The sequence below is a fragment of the Bubalus kerabau genome, chromosome 6 (assembly GCF_029407905.1).
Source record: "Bubalus kerabau isolate K-KA32 ecotype Philippines breed swamp buffalo chromosome 6, PCC_UOA_SB_1v2, whole genome shotgun sequence".
NCBI classification, from domain to species: domain Eukaryota; kingdom Metazoa; phylum Chordata; class Mammalia; order Artiodactyla; family Bovidae; genus Bubalus; species Bubalus kerabau.
In genome coordinates, this window is record NC_073629.1 from 30,713,656 (window position 1) to 30,736,033 (window position 22,378).

Here is a 22,378-nt window from a genome sequence, read left to right on the forward strand (position 1 = left end):
AATAAAAAAGAGAAACAACTTTTTAAAACTGTTTTATTAATAAACCCCACTTAAAAAACCTGAACAAATATTAACCACGCAATTATTTTTAGATTCCTTAATAAAGGGCTCAGGGCTTAGGGTATGAATTCACAAAATGTGAATATTATACATATTGCTGCTTAGTCAGTATTCTCTTCAAGTAATTTCAAAACATTAAGCCACAAGCAAATTGCTTAATGAAATTCACTACAGCAACTGAGCACTAAATTTCTATCTAGTAAGGAATCAATGCCAAAGTAAAATCTTCAGATCCAGGATATAAATTCAAGTTATGGGAGCACTGCTGTACTTTACTGAATTTCACTGAACAAGAATCAATATCTTTTTAACTGAAATTGGAAATGTCACTTCAAATACCAGAAAATACAAACAAGATGTCCAGGTAGTTAGCCTGGAAACAGTTAGGATATTGTCCTGCCAAGGATGCCTTCCCAAGCCCATTTCTCTATTTATGCTACCTATTTGTTAACAGCACTCCAAGGCAGAAACCCAAGACAGTAACCTTGGGCTCTTCCTTCTACTCTACAACTAGTCACCAAATCTGGTTGATTCCATCTCCTAAACACCTATAGGATTTATATACTTGTCTTCATTCTCACATCCACTTAATCCATATCAGTATCAATGGGCTGTATTGTTGGTCTCCTGAGCTCAACCCTGTCTTCATCCTAGCTACAGACCTTAACCAAACTGCAATCAGTGACTTTTCTAAAACCATCTGAGCAAAAACCCTCTAAATGGTTCCCATGATCCTTGATATAAAATCCAGGTTCTACCTCTCCAGCTTCTTTCTTGCCTCACCCCTTTCACATTCTAGGCTTTAGCCATAATCAATTTTTTTTTCCAATTCCTTTAATGTTCCTCACACTTGCTTATCTCCAAGGCCTTTGCCAAGCCATTCTTCTCCTTGGAAGACTTCCTATACCCTTTCCCTCTTACCTCAGTTAACTCCTACTCATCCTTCAGCTTCTGATTGAGAAAGCTTCTTCAGAGAACTTTCCCATATAGGTATGGGAATATGCAGGAACCTCATCTGTTTGGTTCAGAGCAATACCCCAAGTCTCTGCACAGTGTAAATCCCATAGCAGGCACTCATGAGATAGTTGTCAGATAAATTAAGTAAAATTTTATACAAATGTAATCATCACAGGCCCTGGAAATATGCTATCATATTATAAATTAATTCATGCGAAGCTATTAATTGCTTTTACATTTTGTAATGTGAAAAAACCCACAATGATGATGAATGGTAATATTCTCAGAAAATAATGATTAAGGAAACATTCTAAGTAACAAAGACTGTTGCATTTATCTGTTTTATATCACAGAGGATATAAAATCTCTAAAACATAACTTCCCTTTTTAACGTTTTTTTTCATATCAAATTTTTGTTTCTCATATACTGATTAAAATTACATTGTTAGAGTTCCCAAATTAACAACTTTCAGTTCCACATTAGGTAAAAGTTAATCTTAGAATGTAAATTTATGATTAGCAGCTGTGATAGATGGAAGACATGACCACGTATTTTACACCTCCTCCTATCAAGAGATGGAGCCTGTTGCCTCACCTCTTGAATCTGAACTGGACTTAAGGCTTGCTTTGAATAACTTAGTGTGATGTTGTACAAGTTCAGGAGTCTAGACCTCTGTCTTTGCCTCCTTGGAATGGTCCCACCAACATGTACCGATGTCCAGACAAGACTACTGAATGATAAGCGAGAATTCCATCCAATAAACAACACCAAGGCCCCGATATGAAAGAGGCCAGTTTAGCCCCTCTAACACCAGCTTACCTGCCAATGACCAGCCACATGAGTGGGTCCAGATGAGCTCAGCAAACTCATGAAATCATGAGAAATCATACATGATAGTTATTTTAAGCCATTAAGTTCTAGGGTAGTCTGTTATGTAGCAAAGGCTAATTGAAATATTATCTAAATAAACTCTACTATAAACATAATGACTATATAAAATCCAATTTAAAAGCAAATCATACTAAAGATAATACTATTTTATTAAAAAAAAAAAAAAAAAAAAAAAAGCACTGACCCAAGAGGCAGGAGCAACTCTGCATTTTAGTCTAGGATAATCATTAGTGGTAAAATTTTGAGCAAGCACTTAAATCCCCTTGGGCTTGGTTCTCTTTCTGCAAAGTGTCACTGAGCAAGATGGTGATCATGATTCTTTCCATTAATAAACATAAAATGTGTGATTCTAGCATATATATTTCCAAGACTTACAAAGTAGCTTGAATGTTAATTCTCTTTACAAATGTATTATAAATTTTCACTTTTCCCTTCAAATAAGGTACTCTCATACACATAAAAAGTTTTCTACCTTCCCCTATCCAACTCCACTGCCCTCAGCACTCCAGAAAATTTACCTTTCTACTCTTGATACTCTCTATACACTTAATGTAAAGCTTTGTACATCCCCTCCAATCAACATTATATTGCTCCTTTTTACATAAAAATTCCTCCAAGTTCTTCCTCAGTGTCCAATTCCTCTCCTCTCATTTTCTCTTGAGCCCATTCCAATCAGATAACTGCCCCAACCGGCCCCACTGAGACAATCTGTGCATCAGAAGTCTCACTTTGCTTAACCCACTGGTGAAGGTTCAGTCCATAACCTGGCAAATCAACAACCTTTGACATAACTGATCACTCCCTCCTTTTTCTGTTTTATTCTGAAATGTACAGAAAAGTACATAAAACATATATATAAAGTTTAGTTCAGTTCAGTCGCTCAGTCATGTCCAACTCTTTACGTCCCCATGAAATGCAGCACCCCAGGCCTCCCTGTCCATCACCAACTCCCGGAGATCACCCAAACTCACGTCCATTGAGTCGGTGAGCCATCCAGCCATCTCATCCTCTGTCGTCCCCTTCTCCTCCTGCCCCCAATCCCTCCCAGCATCAGTCTTTTCCAATGAGTCAATGCTTCGCATGAGGTGGCCAAAGTATTGGAGTTTCAGTGTTAGCATCAGTACTTCCAATGAACACCTAGGGCTGAACTCCTTTAGAATGGACTGGTTGGATCTCCTTGCAGTCCAAGTGACTCTCAAGAGTTTTCTCCAACACCACAGTTCAAAAGCATCAATTCTTTGGTACTCAGCTTTCTTTACAGTCCAACTTTCACATCCATACATGACCACTGGAAACACCATAGCCTTGACTAGATGGACCTTTGTTGGCAAAGTAATGTCTCTGCTTTTCCATATGCTATCTAGGTTGGTCATAACTTTCCTTCCAAGGAATAAGTGTCTTTTAATTTCATGGCGGCAGTCACCATCTGCAGTGATTTTGGAGCCCAAATAAATAAAAGTCTGACACTGTTTCTACTGTTTCCCCATCTATTTCCCATGAAGTGATGGGACCAGATGCCCGATCTTAGTTTTCTGAATGTTGAGCTTTAAGCCAACTTTTTCACTCTCCACTTTCACTTTCATCAAGAGGCTTCTGAGTTCCTCTTCACTTTCTGCCATAAGGGTGGTGTCATCTGCATATCTGAGGTTACTGATATTTCTCCCAGCAATCTTGATTTCAGCTGGTGCTTCCTCCAGCCCAGCATTTCTCATGATGTACTCTGCATAGAAGTTAAATAAGCAGGGTGACACTATACAGCCTTGACGAACTCCTTTTCCTATTTGGAACCAGTCTGTTGTGCCATGTCCAGTTCTAACTGTTGCTTCCTGACCTGTATATAGGTTTCTCAAGAGGCAGGTCAGGTGGTCTGGTATTCCCATCTCTTTCAGAATTTTCCACAGTTTATTGTGATCCACACAGTCAAAGGCTTTGGCATAGTCAATAAAGCAGAAATAGATGTTTTTCTGGAACTCTCTTGCTTTTTCCATGATCCAGCGGATGTTGGCAATTTGATCTTTCATTCCTCTGCCTTTTCTAAAACCAGCTTGAAGATCACATACTGTTGAAGCCTGGCTTGGAGAATTTTGAGCATTACTTTACAAGCATGTGAGATGAGTGCAAGTGTGTGGTAGTTTGAGCATTCTTTGGCTTTGCCTTTCTTTGGGATTGGAATGAAAACTGATCTTTTCCAGTCCAGTGGCCACTGCTGAGTTTTCCAAATTTGCTGGCATATTGAGTGCAGCACTTTAACAGCATCATCTTCCAGGATTTGAAATAGCTCAACTGGAATTCCATCACCTCCACTAGCTTTGTTCATAATGATGCTTTCTAAGGCCCACATTTGACTTCACATTCCAGGATGTCTGGCTCTAGGTGAGTGATCACACCATCGTGATTATCTTGGTCGTGAACATCTCTTTTGTACAGTTCTTCTGTGTATTCTTGCCACCTCTTCTTAATATCTTCTGCTTTTGTTAGGTCCATACCATTTCTGTCCTTTATCGAGCCTATCTTTGCATGAAATACTCCCTTGGTATCTCTAATCTTCTTGAAGAGATCTCTAGTCTTTCCCATTCTGTTGTTTTCCTCTATTTTTTGCATTGATCGCTGAGGAAGACTTTCTTATCTCTCCTAGCTATTCTTTGGAACTCTGCATTCAGATGCTTATATCTTTCCTTTTCTCTTTTGCTTTTCGCTTCTCTTTTCACAGCCATTTGTAAGTTTAAATAAAGTTTAGTAGTAATAAGCAATAAGAAAGCAAACTCATCCAGATGAAGAAACAGAACACCACTACAATGCCAAAAGCCCCCTCATTACGGCTCTAATCACAAATCTCCCCCTCCCTCCACCCGCAACGTGACCATCATCTTTACATTTGTCATAATGATTTCTTTTAAAAAAAAGTGTTTTTAGCAACTAAGTAATGCATTTCTGACCAACATAGCTTAGTTTTGCCTGCTTTGCAACTTGATGGGATTGGAATCATACCACACGCATCCATTTGTGTCCACATCAATACTTACCATGTTTTTAAACTTCTGCCAACATGTTAAGTATATAAAGGTATCTCACGTTGTATTTAATGTGCAACTATTAAGCATTCTTTTTCATATATTTACTAGCCACAGAGATTTCTTCTGTTGTAAAGTGGCTGCTCAAGTCTGCCGCTTCTCTGTTGGGCTGCCTGTCTTTTTACAATCGTAGTTCTTTACATTCTAGATACTGCATTACTTCATCAAATCTAAGCAATCAACAGCTTCTAAAATATACCATTATTTTACCCTAAAAAAGAAAACAAACCCTGGCAATTATAATTGAAATATTTCACATATTGCAAGATGCATTCCAATTGTAGAGAGGCTAAAATGTGAAATAATTGTGTTTCAGCACTGCAGTCTTTTGCCAGATATATGTGGTTGCAAATGGGGTGTTTCTGCTACAGAAATATGCTTTGAAATATGCTTTCTTCAAATAGTGCTTTCTGCAAAATCAGATACCAAAAATAAGAAAAGCTTATGGAGAAAATAGGATAGGGTTGATCTCTCAAACTCTACTACAACTCAGTAAACACAGCACTGGTAAAGCCAATAAGAATCCCAATGAAAAATATTAATACAATTTAGTAGATGTTATGTTCCTAATAAAAAATACTAGAGTAAATAAAATACTTTGTTTTTAAAATTTTCTATGAAAAGGTAGCTTGAAAGAAAGGTATAGAGGGTTGAGGACAATGAATAATAAAGACAAGGCAAAAGGTACAATCAATAACTTTAAGATGAAGTACAAGTTCAAATTGAGAAAAGAGGCCAAACTGAGGTGAACAGGCATCATACACAGTGAAACAAAAGCAACATTCAGCTGTGTTTGTATGTTCTGTGTTTACTTGCTGCTACTTGATGATAACACAAGATTGGCTAGAGAAAATGCAATAAGAACCAATGGTACTTCTCAGTTCAGCTGACATCTTTCTCCTACCTACTTACCTGCATTATTGAAACTTTGCAAAACAGAATCTTCTCTCACTGTGATTTCCTTTCACCTTTTATTTTTTTTTAATAAACAGTCCTTTGATGATAGAAGTTTTTCATTTTAATGTAGTCAAATTTATCAATTCTTTCCTTTAGAGCTAATGGTTTTGTGTTCTGCTTTAGAAATCCTTTCCAAGGCCATGGAGGTATTCTACATTCTTTTTAAAAAAGCATTACCGCTTTGCCTTTCACACTTAGTACCTTTAATGTACTGAAGCTTTTTTTTTTTGGTTTGATGGGAAGTAGTAGCCCAATTTCCTTTTTTTCCCCAAATGCTTATTCAATAAGATTTATTGAAAAAATCAGTATTTTCCCCTCTAATCGGCCATGGCACTCCTGTCACAGGAATCCTATACAGAAATGCCCATATGAGACTGAGTGTCTACACCCCATTTACCTACTGACCATTCCTCACCTTCATCAATGTTGCAATTATTACACTGCTGTGATAAATCTTGAGATATAGCAGAAAAAGTTATTGTTTTTTTTCTATTCATAGCCTTTCTCTATAAATTCTAGAATCAGGCTAAAAATGCTGAAATTTTTATTGAATTAGATTGAATCTATTAATCAATTTGAGGAGAACTGAAATCTTTACCATATTGAGTCTTTACTCCATGAACAAGAAATCTCTGTCAAAATATTTAGATTAATGTCCACTAATTTTACCTTACAGAGATCTTTACCCTTTATACTCAGAGATGAAGTAGGTATTTCAACTGTTTTTATGCTATTTTTATGCTATACATGGTATTTTTCTACAAATTTTCATTTTTTAGTTGTTGATAGTATGAAGGAATAGAATTACAGGAGCTGATTTGGTCACTTTACATAACTTATCTATAATAAACTTGACTAATTCTAATGGTATAATTTGCCCATAATGCAGTTCACTAATTCTCGTGATAGAGTTCTATGAATTTTGGGAACCGTCGCCCCCAAAAGTATCCTTGTGCCCTTTTGCAGTCTTCCACCCTATGGCAGCCACTGGCCTGTTGCCACTATAGTTCTGCCTTTAATAGGCACTCACATAAATGAAATCACACATTAATTTGATTTCAGTAGTGGTTTGTGTCTGGCTTCTTTCACTTTGCATGATGCTTTTGAGATTCATACAGTTTTTTGTTCAATATCCTTATATTACTGAGGGGTATTCCAATTCCACTGTATAGATACGCCAAAATTTGATTTTGCATTCACCGCTGGTGGACATTCAGGCTGTTTCCAGATTTTAGATACTATATAAAAAACTGTTGTACATTTACAAGTCTTTGGGTAGATTTATATTTAAATTTATGTTGGGTTAATGCCTAAGAGTAGAGTTGCCGGGTCATGATAAATGTATGCTTAACTTTATAAGAAAAAGTCCAAAGTAGACATACTACTTTGCATTCCCACAAACAATATATAAGAGCTATAGCTGTTTTACATTATTGTTTCCATGTAGGAATTCCTTTCTGGAGCTTCCTGACAGATTTACTTTTTCTAAATTCCAAGAAAAATGAGTTGAAAGGGAAAATGAAGAAGAAAAAATATATAGTTCTACTATGAGAATTACAGCTTAATAATTTAACAAAGAGATGCTACTGGTTTGAAAGAATCTATTGATATCCATTGAAAGCAAGAGCAGGAAACATTGAAAGCAGAATGAAATGTTAACACTGACATTTCCAGGGACTAGGACAAAAGCATAGGGGAGAGCAGCGGTCACAATCTATCCATCAGCCTTACCTGCAGCTGTTCCCATGCTGGAAGTGTGTGGTCAGGGCTCTGATGATAACAGTGGGTTGTTCTTACAAATATATACTGAAGGCCAGATAAGACCCTAAGTTGGCAGCTTCCACATGATTCTGTGTAATGTTTTTAACACTGGTCAGGGCATCCGAATGTTACCTGAACACTATTCAACAATGTTCTCTGATATTTTCCTCCATTTGATATTTGCTACAAGTTGCAGAGCTTTGTAAATAAGAGAAGTGCAAGAAGTGAATGCTGTTGTAGAACACTTCAGCCTGAAATCAGAAACTAGTCTACAATCTGAAGTAACAGCAACATAGACTTCAATGGCAAAAACAATCAGGGCAAGAAAACAAGTACTTTCAGCATTAAAAAAGGACACAAGCTTATATGAATGATCACTGCAAAATGAAATATTTTTTCCTATGTCTGAATATTTGTTACCAAAGATCAAGGTGATCAGATAATGCAACTGATACTTTATGTGCTTCAAATTTTCATTTCAGGAGTGCAAAATTCAAATATTAAATATGTGAAGTATTATCTTCAAACTTTTAAATGATTTTTATTTGGCATTTATTTTGTGTTAGTGTTCATTCTTTTAAGACTTTGTTAGCAAATGCCTGTATCAGGCTGAGACCATTTAAAAATGTTATCAAAATCTTGTTATATTAATTTTTAATAATATTAAACCATTTGATTTTATGCTGCCATTTTCTCTCTTTAAGCCCTTGGTGCACTCAGGAGAAACCATCCCACACCGCAGTGTTAGGGCCATTGTTACTGCTCTAATGGTCAAGTGTGCAGTCATTAGGGTTCGCAAGGTATTTGGCTCAACTGGTACTTCGTCACAATCAGCCACAGGTTATACTAAGATTAAATGACGATATCACTTATCACAAATTATCAGCAACCTGCTTCCCACTGGAAGGAATTTGGCTCTGTGCTCAAGCCCGAGTACACATCCAAAAGCAATCTTAAAATCCCTTCTTGGAGCATCCGTCTCCTGGGACTGCTACCAGTACCAATCCTTTAACAGCCAGGGTCCAAGCAGGAGGAAGAAATTATATGGTAACTTGAACAAGGACTACCTTACGTAAAGAATTATTAACTATTTATAAAGAATTAACTAAGGCGGAATAAAAGAGAATTCTAAAGAGTATCATCCTAGAGTTGAACAAGAATACTCAAGTAAGGAAAAAACTTGGAAGAAAGAGATGCTCTCAAAGTCTGAGATTCAGACCTTTTTGGAGAAGGTGCATAGCAGCCCACTGGATGGTAGAGAAGTTTGCTGGGTGGCCTTGGGACAGAGCTGGTTCACTATCAGTGAGTTGAGGCTGGTGGGCAGGGTCTGCTGGAATACCAATAAAATTCACCAGCAAACTGCTTTGAGTGGAAGGGACATGTAGCGGGGTGTTTTGGACTTACTAGAAAAGCAGCTGGGAAACTGGCTGGGTTTGCTGGAAACCCACTGGAAAAACATTTGCAAGAGATTTTGCTGAAATCTGGGGAGCCTGCTGGGTTCCCCACAGAACTCATCAGGAAACTGTGAAGAACTCAGCTGGCACATGGGTGGAATTTATGAACCCACCTATGTGAGCCTGTTCCAGAACTCACTGCTGGGACTCCCCCCACTCCTACCCCTCACTCCCCTCCCTACCCCAGCCATGTGTACCACTGAACTTGTCCCTGGGTAGCTGACTGCTAGAGTGCTGCTGAAACTGAGTATCTTTTTGCAGGCAGAAGTAAAAAGAAAAAGGCACACTGAAGCCAGGAAAAGACGACTCTTTTTCTCCAGTATCCTTCCTACACCTTCTACTGACAGAGCTCAACATTGTGCCAGATGGTAAGGAGAAAATGTGACAATATCATAAGTAGGCAAAAAGAGTAGATTTGAAGCCAAGAGGCTGCGAGTAATAAACTGGCAGACTAGTTTTCTGAGAGATTACATCATGAACTCAAGTTGAATTTTTGTCAAATGTTTTTTCAGCACCTATGGAGAAGATCATATGGCTTTTCTAGTTGGTTACTATATTAATCTTCACATGTTATACCAACCTTGCATTCCTGGGACTACTCTCACTTGGTCAAAATGTGTTATCCTTTTTCTATATTGCTATGTACTGATTTGCTAAAATAAAGGATTTTGAGCCTATGTTCATGAAAAATTTTGGTCTAATACTCTTAATGTTTTCATCTGGCTTTAGAATCAGGATAATGCTCAGATCATGGAGTAAGATTGGGAAATGTTCTAATTTTCAGAAGAAGCTGTATAGAATTGGCATTATTTCTTCTTTAAATATTTGGAACAATTTACTAGTACCATCTGGGCCTGAAGTTTTCTCTACGGGAAAATTAAAAACTACAAATTTAATTTCTTTAATAGATACAAGGCTGTTCAGTTCTTCTATTTCTTCCTGAGTGAGCATTGGTAGTTTTTGTCTTTCAAGGGGTTTATACATTTCATACGAGTTGTTGAGTTTACTGGCATAAGTAGTTTAGAAAATTCCTTATTATCCACTTAACCTCTGTAGGATTTTCAGTGATACTATCTCTCATTCCCATTAATGTTTATCACTTCTATTAATCTTCCAGAGCAGCTCTGAATTTCACAGATTTATATTGTTTCTCTATTTTCTAGTTTATTGATTTCTGCTTTTTATTATTTCCTTCCTGCTACTTAATTTGGGTTTACTTTGCTCTTAAGCTAGAAAAATAGATCATCAATAGAGATCTTTATTATTTTCTAAAGTAAGTATTCATTACTATAAATTTCCCTCTAAATACTGCTCTAGCAACACCCCACAAATTGATATACTGTAGTGAAATGTGTGATACTTTGTAATTTTTCTTGTGGCTTATTCTTTAACTCACAAGTCAGAAGTGTAGCAACTTAATTTCCAAATATTTGGAGATTTTCTATATATCTTTCTGTAAATGATTTCTAATTTAATTCCATTAGGATCAGAGAACATATTTACATGATTGAAATCCTCTTAAATGTACTGAATCTTGTTTTATGGTCCAGAATATGATCTATATTTGTATATGTCCCATGTGCACTGCTGCTGCTGCTGCTGCTAAGTCGCTTCAGTCGTGTCCGACTCTGTGTGACCCCAGAGACGACAGCCCACCAGGCTCCGCCGTCCCTGGGATTCTCCAGGCAAGAACACTGGAGTGGGTCGCCATTTCCTTCTCCAATGCATGAAAGTGAAAAGTGAAAGTGAAGTCGCTCAGTCGTGTCCGACCCTCAGCGACCCCATGGACTGCAGCCTTCCAGGCTGCTACGTCCATGGGATTTTCCAGGCAAGAGTACTGGAGTGGGGTGCCACTGCCTTCTCCGCCCATGTGCACTAAAGAATGTATATTCCTGTGTTGTTAGATGGCATGCTCTAACAAGTAACAGTTAGGTCAAGCTGGCTGAAAGTGTTATTCATGTTATAATCTTGTTGATTTTTTGCTTACTTTCTCTAAAGCAGGTATTGAAATCTTGAATGTAATTATGAAGTTTTCTATTTTCCTTTTAGTTCTCATTCTCATATCATTTCTATTCCATCTGAAGAATTTTCTTTACTATTTTTTATAGTACAAATCTACTGGAGAAAAATTCCCTCATCCTTTATTTTTGTCTCAAAATTTTATTTCTTTTTATTTTTAAGAATATTTTTACTGTATACAAATCTAGGTTGGCATCTTTTTCCTTCCAGCATTTTGAAGATAACATTTGATTGGCTTCCAGCTTGTACTGTTTCTGTTGATAAGTCTATAGTTAATTTATATTCCTTGTATGATCTCTTTTTCTGTCTGCCTTTCATATTTTCTCTTTATCACTGGTTTTCAGCGATTAGATTATGATGTACATGGACTTTTTTTTTTTTTAATGTTTCTACTGCTTGAGGTTTGTTGATACTCTTAGATCTACTGGTTTATAGTTTTCATTGAATCTGGAAACATTTCAGCCACTATTTTTTCAAATATTTGTTCTGCTTCCCCCACTTTGGCTTGATAGCATGCCATAGGTCAATATGAAGAGATCACAGTCATGTTCTGTCTGTAATCCAAGGTCTGAAAACAGATGTTACAGATATCTTGCCCAATTATTTACAGTAAGAGGGTAAACCCAGTATGAAGAAGTGCTTTGTGGCAAAAGTAGAACTGTCCCTCTCTCTCTGACTGACTGATTGCTTTTTAAAAGTTCACTTTTGTATTCTGTTTCCTCTCCATGTTTCTGTTTGATTCATTTATATTAGGTCTTCCAGTTCAGCAATCTTTTCTGTTGCAGTTTCTAATCTAATATGTTAAACTCATCCAGTGAGTTTTTGAAGTTCCATATAGTTCCTTTTAAAAATATGTATCTTGTTTTCTCTTCATTCTGTTCATTTTGTCCTTTAAATCCTTGAGCATATTTATGAGATAACTTTAAAATGTTTGGTATAGTCATTATCTGTGTCATTTTTGTGCTTTTTTTTTTTTTCTTTAATCAGCTCACTTTTAATTATGAGTCACATTTTTTTTTGTTTTTATGCCTAGTAACTTCTTATTAGACACTAGACATTATGAATATGATGCTATTCAGTGTCTAGATTTTTTTGTCTTCCTTCAAAGAGTTCTTATTTTTCCCCTTTTTCCTCCTTCTCTTCCTTTATTTTTGCTGACTAGATAAGTTACATGCATATTCACTTGATCCTTTTGGGACTTTTTAAATTAAACTTTGTTAAAGTGGGTCTAAATTTATGGGCTCTTTAACACTACTAGTAAGCCATGACCCTTATGGGGTCTCTCCACTCAGGTTGGTTAGAACTCAAACTACTCTTGGCCCTGTGTAAACTCTGGGAATTGTTAACCTTGCAGCTCACAGAGAGCTCTTTGCCTGCTCTGTGAAGTCACGTTCTCAGCTTAGTATTCAGCAATAAATCCAAGAAGGCACCTATCCAGTTTGCCTGAGCTTTCTTCATATCTCTTCCTCTCTGATATTGAGCTCTGCAAATTTCTAACATTTCAGAATTCTTGAACACATATTTCTGTACCCTCAATTCAGAGTCTGCTAAACTCAGCCTAGGCTCTTCCTTCATGTGTTATAGCCTCAAAAGTGCCTCCAGGCAGAAAGCTGATGAAATTACAGGATTCTTTTGTGTGCAATCTCCATCCTATTCTCTTAGGGATCACAGTTGTGCTCTGTGCAATGTCTGACAACAGTAGAAGTCTCTCTCATTAATTTCGTTGTTTAAATTGTCTCAGGTTTTGTCAGTGGGCACCCCTACTAGGTGGCTTTTCTCCTAAATGTTCCTCTGATATGTTCCCCAAATTTTTTAAACATACTTTCCAATACAACTGGACATTCCAACCTCACCTTGCACTTTCCTTACTCTAGACTAGGAATCAGAATTTTCTCCAGAAAGATCTGGTATCTTTTAGTAAAGAATCACATTTAAAGACCAGATGTGACCATTCAATTTGCTAACTGCTACTGATGCATAAGGGCTTCTAGGTTCTTGGAAGGGTTTTATACAGTTCAATTTGTAAGTCAGAAGTTCCTATTAGGATCTGAAATGACTATAGCCGTTTGGAACTTATGAATTAAAACAAATAAACTAGAGCTCCTTTCTAGGGCAAAACCTCACACTGGGGAGAAACTGCAAAACTAGGACAATAAATGTAAGTTAAAAAGAAGATTCAAGTAAAAGTGGCAGAGGGCAGCAGAAAGTACAAGTACATATTTTTATTAACTTGCTTTAACAAGGAAAGAGGAAGCTCTAGAACTACGAAACTAAAAACGCTGCCCTGAGAAACTCCATGTGGGCAAAACACCCAGTTATTTATAAGGGAATAAAGCTCAGATTGTGTTCAGATATTTTTTATTTAAGAGCAATGCTTTATGCCAAACGACAATTAGATAATTAAGACAGGGCTAGAAGTTATGAGCCAAAAATCTCATATCCATCCACACAAACCTTCAAAGTATAAAGATCATAGACAACTGATATAATGATTCTGTGAACCCTTCATGGAAATCTGGTAGAGAACAAGCTTCAGACAACCAGAATTATTGAAGAAATGGCAACATAGGGTTGGCAGTTTGGTTAAACATGTATCTATGGGGTCGCACAGAGTCGGACACAACTGAAGTGACTTAGCAGCAGCAGCAGCAAGCATAGAATGGAGAATAAATGATTATAAAGGGGAGAGTGCAGTACATAATGGTTGCTTGCATTACCAATATAGATATAGATCCAGGATCAAAAAACAGGGAGGATGCAGAAAGAATATGCAAAGGAGAGTAAACTTGCTGATTACCTTATATTTGTGGGAATAAAAGATTCCCTCAGGTCAGATGATGGGAGAGGGAGAAGGAAGGATGAAGAAATGACTATATAATTTTAGTATTGCTCATAGTAGGACCAAATAAAAGGGAGGAGGAACAGAGTACCATATAAAGGTAGCCATTAGAATAAAGATATAACTCTTCCTAAAAAGAGAGATCAAATAAAATAGATTACACAGTGAAAGGCTTTTTTGTATAAGACTTGTATATAGGTAAAATGGGGATCCCGAGGTGATGCTAGTGCTAAAGAACCTGCCTGCCAAGCAAGAGACCCCTGGATCAGGAAGCTCCCCTAGAAGAGGGCATGGCAACCCACTCCAGTACTCATGCCTGGAGAACCCCATGGACAGAGGAGCCTGGCAGTCTACACTCCATGGGGTCACAAAGAGTCAGACACGACTAAAGTGGCGTAGCACGCACCCATGCATATAGGTAAAACAGAAAAACATGACAAAACTGGGGCTAAAGGCATCACATCAATAAATATAAAGTTTCACACTGGCTACAAAATACAAAAACATGACAAAGCTGAGATGAAAGGCATTGATCAAGTCAATAAATATAAAGTTTCACACTGGGTACAAAGTTCAACACTATTTATAAAACACAGATTCAGAAAGATGAAAGAATAGGAAGATTTATTCTTTTTGGCAGATTCTTTACCATCTGAGCCACCAGGGAAGCAGAGTGAGATTCAGAAAGATAAAAGAATAAAAAGATTTATCAGGCAAATGCAAAAAAGGCAGGACTTGCAATTCTGAAATCTGATAAGGTAGATTTATAGGAGGATAGCATAGATAAGGGGTCATATTTTAAAACAAAAAGTTTTATACCGTGTTAAAAAGTCTAGACTTGTTAACATGTCTAGACTAACATGTAGTAAATAGGACCCTCTGAAGGATAAACTACAGATGTATAAGAATCGGATGTGCCCTAGGTATGAGTCACTACAGTTCAGTTTGTTTCTCTGTTATTTGTGTTTGCAGATAATTTCATTTTATATACTTCTATATATCTTATAAACCTCATAATATAATAGTGTTATTAACTTTAACCAGAAACATGATTAAAAGTTTGAAATTAAAGCTTAAAAAACAAAAAAAAAATCAGATGTATACTTTAAAGATGGATTAGACTGAGGGGACATGGGAGGCAGGGGATACAGTTAGAATGGGGCAAAGGGACAAACACTGCTGAGTACCTACTTCAGATCAAGTGGTTTACAATTATACTCTCGCTTTAATTCTAATAGCTATATGAAGCGAGCCTTATGATTTCATATTTTATACATGGAGATTCTGAAACCTTAGGAAGTTTAAATAATCTGCCCAAGTGAACCAACTAGTATAATGCTAGAATCAAGATTTTTAAGTCAGTTTTACTTAGTTCTTTGTAACTACATAATGGCAAATTTTTGTTGTTGTTGTTTAAAGTCTAAGTAAGAAAGAGGGAGGGTCTACGATAGTGCAGAGAGAGAGGTATTTCAGAAGCATAATTAGGAAGGCTTGGTGATGAACTGGACATTTGTAAGATTAAATAACAAGATAAAGATATAAAGAATTCCAGAGATGGTGTAAAAGCTAGTATCCACAAGGAGTTACAAATATACTGAGAAGTAAAACAAATCAGAATGTCCTTTTAGGCCCTTTTATTTACTGCTTTTCTTCTTCCCCAGACCTACAGTAATTAAACCAAGTTTATGATTTATTATGTGCTTAAAAAAAAAAGCCAAAAACACAATTACAACAACAATCAGCTCCTATGAAAACTATTAAAACTGCAATCAATACACCAACATCTAGGTGAAAATTCAAAGGCGGCAGGCACTGCACGCTTCCTCCTGTTTTCCTTTGGGGAAAGGGCAGATTTTAAAATCAGTAATATCCTAATAGTTAATATAAAATGTTTGTTCTCAGTATACAAGCATGGAGAACAAAAAGTCCTAACTGTATAGGTTTTAGAAATTGATTTATAGGGAAAAAATCTAGTTAGCAACACGTATATTTATATCATTAAATTCTTAAAGTCTAATGAATTTTTTTTAAAGTTACAATATAGAATCTGCTAGTTCTATTTTTAAAAACCAAACCCTTGAAAGTCCTCTGAAAAATTTTCTCTTTATCCAATTTTTATTTCATTCCAGTGCCCCAACTTAATCTTCACAGTTTCATATGAGATTCTCGAGAGAATTATTTCTAGATATTTGATTAAATAAAGATATCTTGGCCACATTTCTTTGATTCTATCTTATACTTACATGGAATGGTTCTCAAGTAGAGATTATCTCTGATCACTTGCTGCAGTTTATGGTCAATTGATCCTTTCTGAAACTGAAGACTCAGATAATGTCGCAAATCTTTATTAATGACTTTGCCTACAAAAAAAAATAAGACAAAATAAATAATTGTTAGGTTTCCAGTTAAATGTCAATGCTAGTTAATGATTACCCTTAAACCATTTAGCCATAAATAGGATAAAAGAAATCAGAGTATTTTATTCAAAATAACATAACTATACCAAACTATTATAGGTACTATAATTAAAATACACACCTGTAATATACAATGTGGGCACAATTTTACATGGTAAGAGAGGGAGGAGGTATGGGTCAGAGAGTACAACAAATATCCAAAGTTATTTCATTCAATCCCAAGACTTTAAGTACAATCGATAAACAGGTAAGTTTCAAATTCTTATCACGTCTCTATTCCTGACCTGACTCCACCAGACTCCAAATGCATCAAACTCCTTCATCTATATTGCAGATAAATAAATTTCAGATGACCAAAACAGAACTCTTAATTCTATCCTGTTCCATTACATTTCTCTCCTCTAATCTTAGAAAATCACGTCCTCTGTCTTAGAAAATTACCACAATGCTGCTGAAGCTGAAGCTCCAATACCTTGGCCACCTCATGCAAACAGTTGATTAACTGGAAAAGACTCTGACGCTGGGAAAGATTGAAGGCAGGAGGAGGAAAAAAAAAAAAAAAGAAGGAGGGGAGGGTGACAGAGGATGAGATGGCTGGACGGCATCACTGATTCAATGGACATGAACTGGGGCAAACGCTGGGAGATGGTGAGGGACAGGGAAGCCTGGCGTGCTGCAGTCACTGAACAAGAACAACAACCCAACAGAACAAGCCCCAAACCTAGAAGTCAGCCTCAATTTCTTCTTTTTACTTCTATCCCTCAATGCAATTAATTAGCAATTTTTGTCAGTTCTCCCTTCAACACATATCTCATAACTGCCTACTTCTATTTCCATTGCTACCACCCTAAACTAATCCACCATGATTTCTCACCTGGAATTCTGCAAAAACCTTCTAATTCATTCCCCTGCACCCATTTTTGGTTCCTTCCTGCTTCCACCATTCCCAAAGAAGCCAGAATGAGATTTTAAAACATAAGTCAGATAATCGATACTCTGTTCAGAACCACCTAATGACTTCTTGCTACTCTTAGAATATAATTCAGACTTCTAAACAGGGCCTAGCAAGCCCTACATGTTCCAGCTCTGACCATCTCGGACCCAAACTCACCCACTTTTCCCCCTCTCAAACTATGTTCCGCCCAAAAGTCCATCTTTCTCATCTCTAATAAGACAAATGGGTCCTATTCAGAACCTTCTGCCTATCACTAGATGGAACTGGCATTCTCTGTCCACGTGTTTGACTCCTAGATGCCACGTAAATGAGTAATAATGAAAGGTTTCTTCCTTATTTGTGGTGAAAACGGGAGATTAAAAAGAGGAATATTAGGGGTATCAAAAAAATATAAGCAGAAAAATAGGGAGCTGCAGTAATCTGGTAGCAGTGAATTTGTAATAATGGTTGAACTTAAAATGATTAACCAAGCAATACAAACACTTTCATTAGATAAGATTTCAGTAACTCAAAAAGAGCAATGCTAAAACAAAACAGATTATGTTACTGAATAAGAAATGACTGGTTGATTAAAATATACACTTTACTTCAAACAATATAGTTATGGCTGAATTAAATAATTTAAAAGGTTACTACAGATTGGTTCATTCTTTCAACTGTTATTTCATAACATAGCATTTCTAATCCTCTCTTCTCTCACATAAATAAATAAGCATAACCTGTATGAGACAGTACTAAAATAAGCAGGAAATCAGAGTGCTTCTAAAGTTTGGAGATAACATTCATGTTCTAAACTAATAAACACAAACCAAAAAGTCCCTGTTTTGCATTGTCAAAAATAGATACTGAGGAAGAGGGAACCTTGTGATCAAAGAAGAAAACCTGAAGGATATTTACAAGGATAACACTGAACAATCTGTGGTCTGAGGCTGCTTTTGTCAGGACATTTAGTGGCCCCACCAACCAGAGTCCAATTCAGATGGATTCATATTATTTCATTTTTTTAATTACAGTACTTATTCATTGTTGGGTAGAAGAAAAACCCAATTCATAATCAGTACTGTACAGTCACATTGCTTATGAACAAAACCATACCCAATTACAAGTTTATTAAACATTTTGAAAACTAGGTAAAAAGCATTTTGATTGCATTGTAATAATAACTATACAAAAGCCTTGGTGGATTGTTACGTAAGTGCTTGAAAGTGTTTAGTGATGTTTGTGGAGGTCTGGCTAGGGTTTTGACTAGACAGAGAATGAATCAGTTTTTTCAACCTAAAATAAATTATATAGACTTCAAAACCTGCTATCCAACATATTTTCAAAAATAGATTTAATCTAGATAAAGGATAATGCCTGTTTTATTAAAGAACACAATCTGAGTAAACACTTTTTAAATTCAAGGTTTAAAAAAGTTTTTGAAGCTTTACTATAAAATATGGCATGACTCAGAGAGATAACTATAAAATGCTAAAAACTCACATTGAGTTTTAATTTACCAATCTATAAAAACAACAGCCATTGAATTAGATGTAATTAAAGACAAAGCCATAATAAAAATCATGGATCACAAATTACAGCATGAGGGGCTCTCAACAGGGGAAATGAATTCAATTTCTGTTTCAAGGGCCCACAAGATCTTAAGACTGAGAGAATCGGTAAAGCAGAAAGAGTTAAGGAATGACACCTAGATTTATCAGAGTAGGAACTGCTTCCTAATCTTCACCCTCAACTTCTACAGGGACTCTGGACGCAACACTGAGATGAACAGCTGCAAAGAAAAGGGTGAAGTACAATTTCATAAATGGGATATTTTATTTAAAGTATGAAAAGTATTCAAAGATGTCATCACATTTCTCTGATGTTGAGAAAAAATATTACAAACATCACAAAATGTCAATGATAAAAGATTAACAAACTATATAGATTGGCATTCTTTAAAATTAATAATAATTAATAATAAAATATATTGGATATAGCAGTCATCATGAATGTCCTTATTTCAAGAAACCAAAAAAACTTTCGTTAAGGGGATGGAACATTATGCTTCCCTCTTTGATGTAGTTTCAGGAAATTTGTTTTGCTTTGTTTTGTTTTAAAGTACAAATATCCTAAATAGGCAGGTGGCTATGGAATTACCAGAAGGCCAACAGAAACATTAGCTCCCAGAGACAATGGAGAGATTATCTATATTACTGAATTATACATGAACTTCTGCCTTTTAAGAAAGTTTCACAGAAACTTGACATTTCAAGAGTATGAAAAACATCTATTTGGGATTAATGCAGTCGTTAAACAAATGAGAAAAAAAGACTGTTCATAATTGCATTTTTACTCGGCCTTTGCTTCAAAGTGCTAAGACTATTCTTTGACTTTTAAGTGACTTATAAGTCAAATTGATTTATATGAAACTTAAAAACATATCTATAAATCTTAAAAATACAGCTTAGGAGAGGAAAAGTCTATAACTGAAGTCTCAATCACATGAATAAATCCATAATCAAAAGAACTCATGACTCAAATTCATACTTTCTGAATCTATGCCAATTAATATTCACTACCATTACTCTTTAAGGGGGCTTCCCTGATAGTTCAGTTGGTAAAGAATCTGCCTGCAACGCAGGAGACCCCGGTTCAATTCCTGGGTTGGGAAGATCCGCTGGAGAAGGGATAGGCTACTCACTCCAGTATTCTTGGGCTTCTTCCCTTGTGGCTCAGCTAGTTAAGAATATGCCTACAATGCAGGAGATCTGGGTTTGTTCCCTGGGTTGGGAAGATCACCTGGAGAAGGGAAAGGCTACCCACTCCAGTATTTTGGCCTGGAGAATTCCATGGACTGTATTAGTCCACGGGCTCACAAACAGTCCAGACACGACTGAGTGACTTTCACTTTCACTTTCTTCACTCTTTAAGGAATCAGTGTAGAGAGTCACTGGTTATTATTTAGGTAAACACTGCTGCATGCTGGCATGCTGGCATGGGCCATGCAAGCAGCTGTAAACCAATTCAATTGCCAACATCTTACTGTCTTTTCCATAAAGATTGTCTAGGAGACTTTGTCAATCACTTGCCAAAGTCAAGATATGAGAAGTCTTTACTTTTGTCTAATCTAGTAGTAATTATACAATTGAAAAGAAGAAAAAAATGAGGTCAATTTGGCATGTCTTTTTCTTATACACTTGAGTTGATTCATGGAGATCATCCCATTCTTTTCTAAACACTTCCAATATTTTATTAATTGTATTGTTTACAATCTCTTCAAATGTTGTCGGAGCTTAAAGTCAGGAAAATGGACTTGCATTTTCACAATCTATGCCTTTTTGGAAACTGGAACATTTGTCTCGCCTCAGTCTCTTGGTACTTCCCACATTTATGGTTTCATAAAGAATACTGACAATTACCCTGAGATCACATCTGAGAGTCCCTTTAACTCCTGGGAGAGCAACTCAACTATGTCTTGAAAATTTAGTTTCATGTAAAGTGAATGATATGCTCATGATCTCTTCATCTTTTTAAAATTTAGTTTTCCTCACTTGAAATTGTTTATCTTTTACTGTTGGAAAAGTAATTCTTCCAGTTCAAGATTACAGACACAAAGTAGAATGACATAGAACTGATTTCTGCCTATAAAGAACTACCAATAACCTCTTCTCACAGTAAGCCTACCTGTTCCTTCTCATTGCTCTTGCTCCAAACACAAACTTAAAAGCTCTTTGAGCTCTCCAAAGTATCTAAACTCCTTTTGAGCTTTGGCAATTCAGGAAATTCTTCAATGTTTCTTGGTCTACTTAGCACTCTACAAATGTGATTATGTGTTCCATCCAATTATTAATCATATACATCTTTTAAAAATCTTGAGCTGCTCAGAACATTCTTTGTACCTATAAGAATTTCATCACATAATTTATCTTTTAGAAATTTCTAGTCTTAGAATCACACCTATAGATGCCATAAACTTTAAAAAAAAAAATCTGTTTTCCTCAGAGGCAAAGTACAGGCATAACCATGTCCCACTCTTCTTCTTTACTATGATGACTGTAAGATAGCCTGGTGAAATTCTCCAAACAGTTCAATCCAACTAGCTCAACACAAATGATGTTACTCACTAGTCATTTCCCATTAGACCCAGACTCAAGAGCAAAGCATTTCATTGCTTCCTCTACCTCCTAAGCTCTATGAAGTCAATGAAAAAGATACATATAAGCTTAATTCCAAACTGACTCCTTGGTTATTAAAGTCAGGCATTTTCTAAGACAAAATAAGCCAAACTGCAGTCCACTTGTTTGTGAAACTGTAATCTTCTCTAGGCAATCAGTATCTATACATTTCATAGTAAAACAACTTCTATAGCACAAAAGTTATTTTAAAATATCTTATACGGTTATTAAACATAGAAGTTTGTCAACTATCTTAGGCGCAAGGCCATGGTTTTACAGATTTAATTCCAGGATCAAGCACATAGAATGTGTGAATCAGCTTAATTTTGTATTTTTTATTGTTTATTTCACGCTCTCCATCATCGAATACATGAAATTTTAGAATACTCAACTGACAGAGTATTCAATAGTCTATACAAAACTTTATTTCAAACTGTGCTTCTTAAATAATGAAATTAACTTTATTTGGACGCTCTCAAAATGCTAAAGTAGATTCTTCATTGATACAGCAAGCTCCATGTCTTTAAAAGTAAGTTTTAATGATAGTTTTTAATACCAATTCCTCAAATTATTTTCTTTGTTAATGTGTTTAAATGTGTTCATAAAATGCTATCTAGCTCTCCTGAAATACAAAATGAGGCTAAATTTTAAAAAGTCTACTGTCTTCTAGCTCCACCAGGGATAGCAAGTCTAGAGGTAGGGGAAAAAAACCCAAACCCTTTTTCTGAATGTAAAATATAAGAATGAAAAGAAAAAGAAATAGAGAACAATGGTGACTGGGACTGCTATTTTATAATGATAATTATTATATTGTACATATATGCTTCCCTGGTGGCTCA

General features: G+C 36.1%; 1 protein-coding gene across 5 annotated transcripts in view; it reads right to left on the reverse strand.

The window, feature by feature from the left end:
* The window catches only part of MAGI3 (membrane associated guanylate kinase, WW and PDZ domain containing 3), a 261,069-nt gene that overhangs the window by 96,777 nt on the left and 141,914 nt on the right, over nt 1-22,378 (reverse strand). For all 5 annotated transcript variants that reach the window (XM_055584686.1, XM_055584685.1, XM_055584687.1 and 2 more), the window contains exon 2: nt 16,254-16,370. In XM_055584686.1, the coding sequence (XP_055440661.1) occupies nt 16,254-16,370 (117 nt within the window). The remainder of the gene's footprint in view (nt 1-16,253; nt 16,371-22,378) is intronic.